Source organism: Ceratocystis lukuohia (assembly GCF_044167205.1).
Source record: "Ceratocystis lukuohia strain C4212 chromosome Unknown Supercontig10_pilon, whole genome shotgun sequence".
Taxonomy (NCBI): domain Eukaryota; kingdom Fungi; phylum Ascomycota; class Sordariomycetes; order Microascales; family Ceratocystidaceae; genus Ceratocystis; species Ceratocystis lukuohia.
Window position 1 is genome coordinate 451,529 of NW_027263529.1, and position 14,072 is coordinate 465,600.

The 14,072-nt window shown below is 42.5% G+C and overlaps 1 protein-coding gene across 1 annotated transcript; it reads right to left on the reverse strand.

Moving 5' to 3' along the window:
• Positions 1-9,210: 9,210 nt before the first annotated feature.
• Positions 9,211-9,993, reverse strand: HOO65_100100 (retrovirus polyprotein; the record flags this gene model as incomplete). Its single annotated transcript, XM_071001717.1, has 1 exon — positions 9,211-9,993. One exon carries the CDS (start codon positions 9,991-9,993, stop codon positions 9,211-9,213), a length of 783 nt encoding a protein of 260 aa, XP_070855877.1.
• Positions 9,994-14,072: the final 4,079 nt, after the last annotated feature.

A 14,072-nucleotide genomic window follows, 5' to 3' on the forward strand; every position in this document is an offset into this window, starting at 1 on the left:
TGTATATGCCCTGGTTTGTAGTAGTGGAAACATGAGTTTATCTACTTTAGGTTCTCCCTCTCCCCTAGGGTTATAGGCTTAAGGGGGATATTGGATAGTGTTATGGGACTTGTAAATACTACTAAGTTTGCTGATTGATGACTTTATTGTCAGATGAGGAAGAAAGGAAGAAACTATCTAAAATGCTTGCTGGCCACATGTCCTTTACATGTCCTCCCAGGTTTCATGCCATCTTTGACCACCTTCCTCATTTAGCCTAGCTCCTCATCTTCTGTATCTCTACCCTGTAATATATTTCTCTTTCTCCAGGTCAAGATGTGTGACCTTCTCAAGTAGTATCTGGTAACCTTACCCATTTCACTCACAGGTTTCCTGATTTAGTCAAGTAGGTCTCTTTGGGTCCATCATTTTCCATAATTAGCCCCTATTTTGCTTCCTATTGATCTATTGCTTGTAGATTGGTCTCTAAGATCACATTGATTAGTTCTACAGTTGGTTTCCCAAAACCTATCTATTTCACCTAAACTTTCTTTACACTCCCTGTCCCCACTGTATATAGAATCTCATCTACCTCCTATAGTTCATGCCCTTCTTCTGATATGATTAGTTTCACTACTACCTCTACTTCCCTGTTTTGGCCTGGCCAGGGGTCCTTTGCTATAGGTCTGAGGAGATCAATATGAAAAACCTTGTGGATCTTTCCTAGGACATCTAGCTCATAGGTTAATGGAGACACTTGCCTAACCACCTTGTACTTCACATTTAGCCAGTCTAGCTTCTTGCTTGGTCTGCCTATCTATATATTCTTCATCTTTAGCTATGTACTGTCTCCAGACTTAAAAATCAGTGCTAGGCTGTGGTGTCAGTTCACTTGGACTTCTATGTTCTGCTACATGTCTACTGCTATCACTTGGGCCCACTTGTTTAACTCTCCTAGTTTGACTACCACTTCCTCTGCCTTCACTATTCTACTCCCTTCTGCACTTTTGTCTATTCCTTCTATCTACACTAGTACAATGTTGTAGCTATATGTAAGGAAAAAGGGGCTAACTCTATAGCAGTGTAGCTAGGGACAGTTATTTAACAAGAGCTATGCTAAAGGAATCCATTCTAGCTAATCTTCCTAGTCTATTGCAATACATGTTCATAGGTAGAATAGTACTTCCTAGTTCACTCTCTCTATACCCCTATCTATTTAGGGATAGTATGCTATTAAGAGTTTCCTTTCAATACCTAGGACTTTATATAGCCTTTTCCACATCTCACTCACCTATTACTGCCTATAGTCACTGACAATCCACCTTAGGGTCCTATAGTGTATATATATATATGTAATGATAGCCTTGATTACTATTTCTATCTCAATGTCTACCAGGGGAACTAGTATTACATTGCCTGTCAGGTGGTATATAACTACTAGTAAGTTCTCTGTCTCTCCTAGTAGATGTGTTATGAAGTCTATTGAGATTCCTTACCAGGGTTGGTTAGGAATTAGCAGTGGTTTCAGCAGCCTATAGAGCTTCTCTCACTATGGTTTTGTTCTCCTATACCAATTATAGTTTCTCACTAACCTCTTGATGTTATTATCTAGTCCTGGCTAGAAAAATTGTCATCTAAGTACTACTACTATCACATCTCATCCTCTATAGCTAGAAATTAGGTCATTATAGTACTTCTATAGTAGGATTCCTCTCAGTTATTCATAGTTTAGTACCTAGATAGCATAGTGATGTTTCATAACTCTGCCTTGTATTTCATACTCTACTACTTGGGCTGACCTTAGTAGTACTAATGATATAGGGAATTATTGCCTATTTTAGACATATTGAGCAATCTTCTCATAGTCCTCATTGTCCTATAGAGCTTACTACCACAATTCTTTCAAATCTAAGTCTATCTCAAATAGACCTCTACTGTCTTATACCTGGATCTATACCTCTGGTTTCAGTTCCTATTCTTCTTTCTAGAGCTATTAGGTCCTACTCTATTCTCTTTCCTTTAGGTTATTGAATTCATCCTTATAGGAGAGAGTGTCTAGTACCACTGCCAAGTGTCCTGGCTAGTGAATTATCATAAAGGGTAGAAGTTCTTCTATGTACTATATCTATCTGACTTGTCTCTCTGAGAGGATCCACTTTGTCCTGAAGTACTTGAGGTTTTTATAGTTAATAATCAATATGAATTCCTTGAGGCTCCTTACTTCTCCCCTCTACTTATACATAGCTTCAATGACTACTAAGAGCTCCTTATCATAGATACTATAATTCTACTCTACTATATTCATCTTTCAGGAGAAGAAGGTAATCAACTGCTTTTTGCTCTCTAGGCCCTGAGATAGGACTACACCTATCCCTACCCCTGAGGCATCTGTCTCCAGCTATGTTTATTCCTCTGAGTCCTAATTACCTAGCATCTTGTCATCCTGGAATATAGCTTTCAGAGTCTGGAATGACTCCTCTACTTCTAAACTCTATACAAAAGGCTCATCCTTCTTTATCAACTTTACCAAGGGAGCTGTAAGTATTGAAAAATCCCTAATGAAATCCTAGTAGTAGTTTGTGAACCCTAAGAAACCTTATACTCCTTTCACTGTAGTAGGGGGTTTCCACTCCTGAATAGCTTCTGTCTTCTCTGGGTCCATTGAAACTCCTTCTCCTGTAGTGACTATTATTCCTAAGTACTTAACTCTTTTCACTTTAAATTCACATTTGTTAAGGTCTAGCCTTAACTCTACTTCTTTCAGTTTTTAAAGGACTTTCCTCACTTTCACTTAGTGGTCTGTCCTTATACCTTTGGAGTATATGATGATGTCATTGATGTAGGCTGAGGTGAAGTTATCTAGGAACTCCTATAGGACATAGTTGATATATCTCTAGAAAATCAATAGTCCATTCACTAATCCAAATGGTATAACTATCTATTCATATAAACTATACCTTGTCCTAAACACTGTCTTCTATTCACTCCCTTCTTCAATATAGATACAGTAGAAAGCTGCTTGAACATCTAATTTCATGAGCTATTTCACACCTGCTATCACCTGTAATGTTTCCTAGATCAATGGAATAGGGTATCAGTCTCTCTTGAGAATAGTATTGAGAGCTCAGTAGTCTATGTAAAACCAGAGTCTACCACTGGCTTTCTAGCAAATAGAACTAGTGCCCCTGCTAGTGAGCTACTTGTCCTAATGAACCCTTTTTCCACTAGTTCAGTCAGTGTCTTTCTCAATACCAGGAGCTCATCTCTTAACATCTGGTATAGTAGACCCTATAGTGCTTCTTTGCCTAGTTTGATTTCTAGCTTTGTATCTAGTCCTGGTTTATGTGGTGGTAGTCTCTCCCCTACATGTGTAAAAGCTTCCTAGAGGTCTATATATTACTTCAGTAGTACTGCTTTGACCTGATCAGGGGTTGGCTCCTTTTTCTTCTATAGAGCCTTATTGATGTCTTCTAGGCTAGCAATAAAAATCAATGACTCCCTGCCATTCTTCTTTGCCTGTTTCACTATAGCACTGTAAACTACTACACTCACTTAGGTCACTATACCTATCATGCTCTTCTGCCTCACTCTCTCCTGCCTAACTCCTACCTACTCTATAACCACTCCACTTGACCTAATGAAGAGCTGATTAGTCTTTAGTATATAGTTTACTTCTTATTGTTTTAACTAGGGAAGCCCTAGTATCACATCATATTCATTTCCTAGTATAATGTAGGCAAAAACCTCCTGCTCTTGATGTCCTTCTATGTCAATTGACATGTGAGCCACTTCTGTAATAGTGCTATATATACCTAAAATTCCTCTCACCATTCACATCTCAATTAGGATTCTCTAGAGGTTAGCTTACTTTACAAAAGATTCTAACACTATGTTATATGCTGAAGAGCCTAGGTTGATGAGTCCTGTTATCATTGTTTTTTCATTTACTAAGATATCTACTAGTAGGAGCTCATAGTCTATCCTATTTCTCTATACACTTTCCCATAGATCATCAAGCAACCAACTCTCTCTCTCTTCTATCCCTTCCTGGTTCTACACCTGTATATGACTTCATATAGGGCTTAGGCTTTTCCCTCCTTCTTACAAATGTCTTCCAGTGGGGGTCCACCATGCTTCTAGATTGTTGATCTTCATAGCCAGTCTGTTCAGGTTCTGAGCTGGTTTCATTGGGCATACTTGCACTAAGCAGCCTCTTCAAGCATAATGTAAGCACACACCTACATCCTTCTAGGCCTGAAGTTCTTCTTTCAAGACCTACTTCAAGACTTTGCCTCAGTAGGCATTGTCTGTCAGCAGGCCTAGTCCTAGTCCTTGGGTAGGCCTATTTCCTGCCTGGCTAGTATTAATGTCAATATCTATTAGGTCACCCCACTGAATTTCAGTAGGTTTGTTGAAAATAGTCATATAGCTTCTTAGCTTTTTCCACCTCTAGGCTTCCTCCAGGCACTAGGAGACTCAACATAGGGACTCAATCTGATCTACCAGCCTCTGACAAGTTGGTATTGTAATCATTTGGTTATAGAGGTCATTGTCTAAACCTCTCATTAGACCTTAGATCTTAATATCCTTGTAGTAGTCCTCTCCTCCTGCTTACTATAAGAGGTCACTATACTCTACAATGTAGTCATCTAGAGGCCTTCTACATTGCTATATGTTCTCCAGCTTCTCACTGGCCTAGGCTCTGTGGAAGGGGTCCTCAAAGCATTTGTCTAGGATCTCCTAGACATCCTTCATCATGGCTTCAGGTTTCTTTTCTAGTTTCTCCAGATCCTGACCCACTCCTTCATTAGCCTCCTCCACCAAGGCTATCTATAGGGCTAGGATTATGTCCTCCAGCTTCATACAATATTATAGGTTCAAAGTAGCTACTATACACCACTTCCAAATGTGATATTTCCCTTTATTCCCATTGAATGAAGGGAATTGTAGGGATTGAGGCTAGAGGGTGTTAGGACTCTCTTGGCTCTAGTCAATGTCTATTTTATCTGATGTTTCTAGTTCATGGTATTCTGATGAAGATAATTGACTGCTATAGGGTCTAAACTACAGCATCTGCTTCTGCTGTCAAAGATCTGCTGATTTTCTAAATAGTGTTTCTGATTTCAGTGTCATGGTTCTGAATTCTCTTGTCTGAAGGCTTAACAAATCTGAAGGTGTAAAGAAAATAGTGTTTTTCACTGAATTTTTAATTTGAAGATCTGACAATTTGTTACAGGACTTGTAAATACTACTAAGTTTGCTGATTGATGACTTTATTGTCAGATGAGGAAGAAAGGAAGAAACTATCTAAAATGCTTGCTGGCCACATGTCCTTTACATGTCCTCCCAGGTTTCATGCCATCTTTGACCACCTTCCTCATTTAGCCTAGCTCCTCATCTTCTGCATCTCTACCCTGTAATAGATAGTTACTAGTCTATTTTGTCTAGCAAGGGAGCAGCCTGGGTCAGGGGTGCTAGAGCAGGTGTCTAGTAGCTAAATCTAGAGAGTGTGTTCACCTAGGTCTAGTGCCCTCTCAGTGCTTCTAGGTCAGAGGCCAGGCCAAAGACCTCAGAGACAAAGGCAGAGTAGGTTTTGGCTTTGACACCTGTATAGATAGCCCTGATGAGCTTGTCATTGAGGTATTGTTTGAGGCTCAAGATATAGGCATAGTCACTAACAATCCTAGCCTCAAGGAGTAGGTTCTTGAACTTTAGTATAAATATAGAGAATAGTTTATTATTTCCCTGACTCAGGTGGTATAGCTCAGCCTCTATAAGGCTTCATGAGATACAAGAAGATTCAATTGTATAACAGCTCTGTATTTAAGAAGAACTCAATAAGTTCTAAAAGAAACTAAAGGGAGCTATGCTAACAACAGTGGTCAAGTGGTTTATATGTACATTGGGAAAGATGCACTTTGGTAGGGGGACTAGGGGAAGATGCAAGGAAAAGGGGCTAGAGAGAGAAAGGGGGGGTGAGGGCAAGGCCTGAACTATATATGATCTGTAGATCATTACAATCAATCCCTTCCCCTCCTTTCAGGCTGCCTAGGGATAGTCAGTGGTCTGCTTATATTCTTCTAGGGCAGCTGTGTCTTTAAGGTGCACTAATGGTTCCTAGGTTAGTTCTATATAACCTGTCCATTTTACTAGCACTTGGTATTATTTCCTGTATTTCTAGTGTTGAAGGATCTTGTCCACTTGGTATTCCCCTGTAACTATGTCATCTATAGCTTCCTCCTGTGATATCAGGGGTGGCTTAGGATTAGAGGACACTTGGGATAGCAATAGGTCTTCTCTATACTGGTGGACCAGGTTGATATAGAATACTAGGTAGATGCTGGAGGGGGTGTTAAGTTTGATAGCATAGGATCTAATAAGGCTAATGACTTTATATAGTAGTACTAACTAGTTGAGTTTCTTTAAGGGGTGTAGGGTATAGACATTCTTGAGTCTTAGGTAGACTCTATCACTGACTTGAAATGATTCTATAACTTATTAGCCTTTATTAGTGTGTCATTCCTGTACTTCTTAGGCTAAGGCCATAGATGCCTAGGAGAATGTAGTGGCTTCATAGTGCTTTACTAGCTAGTTATATCCTGCTATAGCTAGGGAAATACTTGAGCTAGTGGGGTGTGGAGTATCAGCTTCAATAGGGTCTATTTAGTAGCTATAGCAGAAGAAAAAAGGGCTAATGCCTATGGATACTGAAACCTAGTTGTTCAAGGTGATCTATACTTAGGGCAGTAGGGAAGCCTAGTCATCTTATAGGTAGGCTATGAACATCTAGAGGTATGTCTCTATTTCCTGGTTCAAGTGTTCCTATGCTCTATCTGTAAGGCTTCACGAGATACAAGAAGATTCAATTGTATAACAGCTCTGTATTTAAGAAGAACTCGATAAGTTCTAAAAGAAACTAAAGGGAGCTATGCTAACAACAGTGGTCAAGTGGTTTATATGTACATTGGGGAAGATGCACTTTGGTAGGGGGACTAGGGGAAGATGTAAGGAAAAGGGGCTAGAGAGAGAAAGGGGGGGTGAGGGCAAGGCCTGAACTATACATGATCTGTAGATCATTATAATTGATCCCTTCCCCTCCTTTCAGGCTGCCCAGGGATGGTCAGTGGTCTGCTCATATTCTTCTAGGGCAGCTGTGTCTTCAAGGTGCACTAATGGTTCCCAGGTTGGTTCTATATAACCTGTCTATTTTACCAGCACTTGGTATTGTTTCCTGTATTTCCAGTGTTGAAGGATCTTGTCCACTTGGTATTCCCCTGCAACTGTGTCATCTGTGGCTTCCTCCTGTGATATCAGGGGTGGCTCAGGATTGGAGGACACTTGGGATAGCAATGGGTCTTCTCTGTGCTGGTGGACCAGGTTGACATGGAATACTGGGTGGATGCCAGAGGGGGTGTCAAGTTTGACAGCATAGGATCCAACAAGGCCAATGACTTTATACAGTAGTGCTAACCAGTTGAGTTTCTTTGAGGGGCATAGGGTATGGACATTCTTGAGTCTCAGGTAGACTCTGTCACTGACTTGAAATGATTCTATAACTTGTCAGCCTTTATTGGTATGTCATTCCTGTACTTCTTGGGCTAAGGCCATAGATGCCTGGGAGAATGCAGTGGCTTCACAGTGCTTTGCTAGCCAGTTGTGTCCTGCTGTGGCTGGGGAAATACTTGAGCCAGTGGGGTGTGGAGCATCAGCTTCAATGGGGTCTATGTAGTAGCCATGGCAGAAGAAAAAAGGGCTAATGCCTGTGGATGCTGAAACCCAGTTGTTCAAGGCGATCTGTGCTTGGGGCAGTAGGGAAGCCCAGTCATCTTGTAGGTAGGCCATGAATGTCCAGAGGTATGTCTCTATTTCCTGGTTCAAGTGTTCCTGTGCTCCATCAGTCTCTGGGTGGAAGGCTGTGGACAAACAACAGGTGATTCCAAGTTGGCAGCATACTTCAGCCCAGAAGAGGCTGATGAATTGCAGACCTCAGTCAGAGGTGATTGCATGTGGGGTTCTGTGGTGAGTGAATACATGGACTAAGAAGGCTTTGGCCACATCGTGAGCAGTGGAAGACTTCAGGGGTATGAGGACTTTGGACTTTGACAGCTGGTCAGTGACACCTATAATGACAGTGTGCCTATTGGAGGGTAGAAGGTTGATGATGAAATCAACTGCAATTTCTTACCAAGTCCATTCTGGGATCAGGAGGGGTTTCAAGAGGCCATGCTTCTATTCCTACTATATCTTGCTCTGTCCACAAGTGTTGCAGTTTCTCACAAAGCACTACACATCTTCTGTTAACCCAGGCCAGGTGTAGGAGTGGCTTACGAGGTCTTGTGTGATGGTGGTGCCAGGGTGGCCTGTCAGACTTGAATCATGGGTAGCTTGAATTATCATTGTATGAAGTGGCTTGTAGGCTGGGATCCACAGGCGCTCCCACCATAATAGGTGTGTTTCTGAGTCAAGGGAGTATTCACTGATTTGCCAAGACAGGCCCCAGTTGTTAGGGAATGTACATGCTTTTTCTTGTACTGCTGAGCAGGCTTGCCAGTATCTCTCATTGTGTCTCAGTGCAGTGTCCCACAGGTTGTAGAGTTCTGGGTCAGTGAATGGAGATGGAAGAACTGGGTGGGGAGTGACTTCCAAGCCTTCTAGATCTTTATCAGGGTTTTTAGCCCATATTGCTACAGTGATGACAAAGTTCTTACTACAGGGATGTAGCATCTGGTGAACTCTGGATTGTAGTCTATCATTGGACAGGTTGTGTGGGAGGTCTTGGTTATGTCAGGACAGGGCATCAGAGGTGACTTGTGTTGTTCCAGGTCTATGTATCAGTGTGAAGTCGAATTCAGATAATTCATGAGACCAGCAGTATTGACATTCTGAGAGGGTCTGACAGGTTTGGAAGTAGATGAGGTTACAGTGGTCAGTGTGTACTTGGAATGTAATGCCAGCTAAGAAAGGGTGCCAATGTTTCAAGCAGGAAAAGATTACCAACATTTCCTTGTTGTGGATGGGATAGTTGACCTTGGCTGGGGTGAGTTTCTGTGAGAAGTATGCAATAGGCCACCAAAGGGAATCCAGGCCTTGTTGTCTCAATGAGGCTCCCATTGCCCATCTAGAGGAATCCACTTCAACAATAGTAGGGTGATTGGGATCATAGGTAGCTAGGACAGGTATAGAGATGAGGGCCTGGTGGAGCCTATCAAAAGCTTCTTGCTGGTCTAGGCCCTAAACAAATGGTTGGTCTTTCTTGGTCAGTGTAGTCAGTGGCATTGCTAGAGTCAAGTAGTTCTTGATGAAGTAGTGGTAGAAGTTTGCAAAGCCTAAGAAGCTATAGAGGCCATGTATAGAGGTTAGGGCTTCCCATTCTTGAATTGTGTAGGTCTTTTCAGGGTCAGTGTGGATTCCAATACCAGGCTCTACAATGAAGCCTAGATACTTGATTGAAGAGGATTTGAAATCACTCTTGTCCCAATCTAGTTGGAGGCCTGCATCATCCAGGGCCTTGATGATCTGATAGACAAGCTTGTGGTGGTCTTCTCTGGAGCCTGAAGTATAGATCACCACATCGTCTAGGTAGGCTGAGCAGGTAATGCCTAGCCACTGGGAGAGGACATGGTTAATGAACTGCTGGAAGGAAGCCAGTGCTCCACTTAAGCTGAACAGGGTTACCAGCCATTCAAAGGAGCTGAGGTGGGTGTGGAAAACAGTCTGTAGTTCATGGCCTTCTTTGACTTGAAGACAGTGGAAAGCAGAGATAATATCAACTTTAGAGATGTATTTGGCTGATGCAATATCATGGAGGGTGTTGTAGATGAGTGGCAGTGGGTATCCATCCTTCTCTATGGTGTTGTTCAGGGTGTGGTAGTCAATGTAGAAATGAATGCCTCCACCAGGTTTCTTGACAAAGATCACTGGGGCTCCTCCTTCAGCACTGCTAGCCTGAATGAAGCCAGAGTTGAGGAGCTCATATAGGGTTTTCCATAGGACTAGCAGCTCCTCTCTGCTCATGGAATACAAGGGACATGCAGGGGTCAATTCATCTGGCTTTAGTCAGATCTCAGTGTCCAGGCCTGGTTGTGACAGTGGCAGAGTAGTAGCCTTCTTTCTGTCAAAAGCACTGATGACTGGGAGTAGCTAGCTGGGGCAAGACATTCAGGGGTCAGTGTAGATCTTGGTTTGCAAGGCTTTCTCAATGTCATGGAGGGAGGCTGAAAAGACATGGATGCCTTTAGTCTTGGTAACTTGGGCCTGGAGTGCCTGTATTGTACACTGGGTGATGGCTATGGTATCTGGGTCAAGGGGAGTGGTTGTAAGGTGGAGTCTGAAGGGTTGTTGTAAGAGGACTTCATTCTGGGCTAGGTGTACAGAGGCATTGTGGTCTGTTAGCCAACATTGGCCTAGTATTAGGTCTTCTGTCTGGTCAGGGACAATGTATGCATAGAGTTTTTCATTGTGACCCCTAAGGCCCAGGTTAATCACAGTGATCTGGGTTATTATTAGGGGGTTTGGGTCACTAATGACTTGTTCAACTAGATAGGGTACAATGGGTAGGGTAGTGGCTTTACACCTAAGAGCAGTGTATAGGGAAATAGTGGCAAGATAGAGGCATCCATTGTCAATGAAAGCAGTAGTAAAGATATGTTTATTTAGAGTTACATCTATGTAAGTACCTGTTGCTCCCATTTCTTTCTTGGTAATTATCTCCCCTTCAGGCACTGGATAGTGACAGTCATCCAGGCCTAGCAGTTTTCCAGGTGTTCAGCAGGGACTGGGGCATTGTCAGGTTGCTGGGCTTCTATGGCCCAGGTCACTACTGGCTGCCCCTGGTTAAGGGGGCAGTTCTGCTGTATGTGCCCTGGTTTGTAGCAGTGGAAACACAAGTTTGTCTGCTTTAGGTTCTCCCTCTCCCCTAGGGTTATGGGCTTGAGGGGGACATTAGATGGTTGCCAGTCCATTTTGTCTGGTGAGGGAGTGGCCTGGGTCAGGGGTGCTGGAGCAGGTGTCCAGTGGCCAAATCTGGGGAGTGCATTCACCTGGGTCTAGTGCCCTCTCAGTGCTTCCAGGTCAGAGGCCAGACTAAAGACCTTAGAGACAAAGGTAGAGTAGGTTTTGGCTTTGACACCTGTGCAGACAGCCCTGATGAGCTCATTGTTGAGGCATTGTTTGAGGCTTGAGATATAAGCATAGTCACCAACAATTCCAGCCTCAAGGAGTAGGTTCTTGAACTTTGGCATAAACATAGAAAATAGTTCATTGTTTCCCTGACTCAGGTGGTACAGCTTGGCCTCAGTACATTCCTCTGCATGGGGATCTAGAAATATGGTGTCTAGTGCTTTGAGAAATTGGGCTATAGTGTGGTTCTTCAACTTGGCTTGTCTGTACAGTGGTGACACCTTGGTTTACACTACAGTGGACATCTGCATCCACAGGTAGGTGAACTGGTTGCTGTCATTCCTAATGGCATCACCATCTTGTTCTAGCTTGGCCTCTGCTGTCTGAGACTATACCCAGTATTCTGACCCCTTTCCTGAGAAGAGGTGGATGTCTGGGAGATGGGGCTTAGGGTGTCTGGTAGGTTGTGCCTCCAGGAATACTAGGGCTGAAAAGCCTGTAGGGGCTAAGGCAGCTGGAAGGCTTGCAGAGGCTGGGGGGGTGGCTGGGGCACTGGGTGCCACTGGGGGGCTGGAGGTGTTGGAGTGGCAAAGGCTTGAGTGATCTGCAGCAGGCTGGCTGTCATTTGTTGCTAGAGGGTTTTGATTTCCTCCTGGAACTGCTGGAGCATGCACTGCTGAGTGTGCTCTGACTGCTCGAGTTTCTGGTGCATTTGTTCCTGGGAAGTTTGGGACTGCTTCAGCCTGTGGTGTAATTCAAGTAGTGCCTCCTTCATTTCTGCAGGTGTTGGAAGCACAGCAGGCTCAGGAGCATGTGTGGGTTGGGCTGGGTTTGAGGGGTCTATGGTGGTGGAGTTTGGAATGGGGACAGGGGACAGAGGACAGAGGACAGAGGACAGAGGACAGAGGACAGAGGACAGAAGACAGAAGACAGAGGACAGAGGACAGAGGACAGAGGACAGAGGACAGAGGACAGAGGACAGAGGACAGAGAAAAAAAAATAAGATTGAGTTCTAATGTAAGGCTTCACAAGATACAAGAAGATTCAATTGTATAACAGCTCTATATTTAAGAAGAACTTGATAAGTTCTAAAAGAAACTAAAGGGAGCTATGCTAACAACAGTGGTCAAGTGGTTTATATGTACATTGGGGAAGATGCACTTTGGTAGGGGGACTAGGGGAAGATGCAAGGAAAAGGGGCTAGAGAGAGAAAGGGGGGGTGAGGGCAAGGCCTGAACCATACATGATCTGTAGATCATTACACTATCAGTCTCTAGGTGGAAGGCTATAGATAAATAATAGGTGATTCCAAGTTAGTAGTATACTTCAGCCTAGAAGAGGCTAATGAATTATAGACCTTAGTCAGAGGTGATTGTATATAGGGTTCTATAGTAAGTGAATACATAGACTAAGAAGGCTTTGGCTACATTGTGAGCAGTAGAAGACTTCAGGGGTATGAGGACTTTAGACTTTGACAGCTGGTCAGTGACACCTATAATAATAGTGTGCCTATTAGAGGGTAGAAGGTTGATAATGAAATCAACTGTAATTTCTTACTAAGTCTATTCTAGGATCAGGAGGGGTTTCAAGAGGCTATACTTCTATTCCTACTATATCTTACTCTATCTACAAGTGTCATAGTTTCTTACAAAGCACTACACATCTTCTGTTAACCCAGGCTAGGTATAGGAGTGGCTTATGAGGTCTTATGTAATAGTAGTGCTAGGGTAGCCTATTAGACTTGAATCATAGGTAGCTTGAATTATCACTATATAAAGTAGCTTATAGGCTGGGATCCACAGGTACTCCTACTATAATAGGTGTGTTTCTGAGTTGAGGGAGTATTCACTGATTTACTAAGACAGGCCCTAGTCATTAGGGAATATATATGCTTTTTCTTATACTGCTGAGCAGGCTTACCAGTATCTCTCATTGTGTCTTAGTGTAGTGTCCTATAGGTTATAGAGTTCTAGGTCAGTGAATAGAGATAGAAGAACTAGGTAAGGAGTGACTTCTAAGCCTTCTAGATCTTTATCAGGGTTTTTAGCCTATATTACTATAGTAATAATAAAGTTCTTACTATAGGGATATAGTATCTAGTGAACTCTAGATTATAGTCTATCATTAGATAGGTCATATAGGAGGTCTTAGTTGTGTTAGGATAGGGCATCAGAGGTGACTTGTATTGTTCTAGGTCTATATATCAGTGTAAAGTTGAATTCAGATAATTCATGAGACTAGTAGTATTGATATTCTAAGAGGGTCTGACAGGTTTAGAAGTAGATAAGGTTTTAGTAGTCAGTGTGTACTTAGAATATAATACTAGTTAAGAAAGGGCACTAATGTTTCAAGTAGGAAAAGATTGCTAATATTTCCTTATTATAGATAGGATAGTTGACCTCAGCTAGGGTGAGTTTCTATGAGAAGTATACAATAGGCCACTAAAGGGAATCCAGGCCTTATTGTCTCAATGAGGCTCCTATTGCCTATCTAGAGGAATCCACTTCAATGATAGTAGGGTGATTAGGATTATAGGTAGCTAGGACAGGTATAGAGATAAGGGCCTAGTAGAGCCTATCAAAAGCTTCTTACTAGTCTAGGCCCTAAATAAACAGTTGGTCTTTCTTAGTCAGTGTAGTCAGTGGTATCACTAGAGTTAAGTAGTTCTTAATGAAGTAGTAGTAGAAGTTTATAAAGCCTAAGAAGCTATAGAGGCTATATATAGAGGTTAGGGCTTCTTATTCTTGAATTATATAGGTCTTTTCAGGGTTAGTGTAGATTCTAATACCAGGCTCTACAATAAAGCCTAGATACTTGATTGAAGAGGATTCAAAATCACTCTTATCCTAATCTAGTTAGAGGCCTGTATTGTCCAGGGCCTTAATGATCTGACAGATAAGCTTACAGTGGTCTTCTCTAGAGCCTGAAGTATAGATCACTATATCATCTAGGTAGGCTGAGTAGGTAATGCCTAG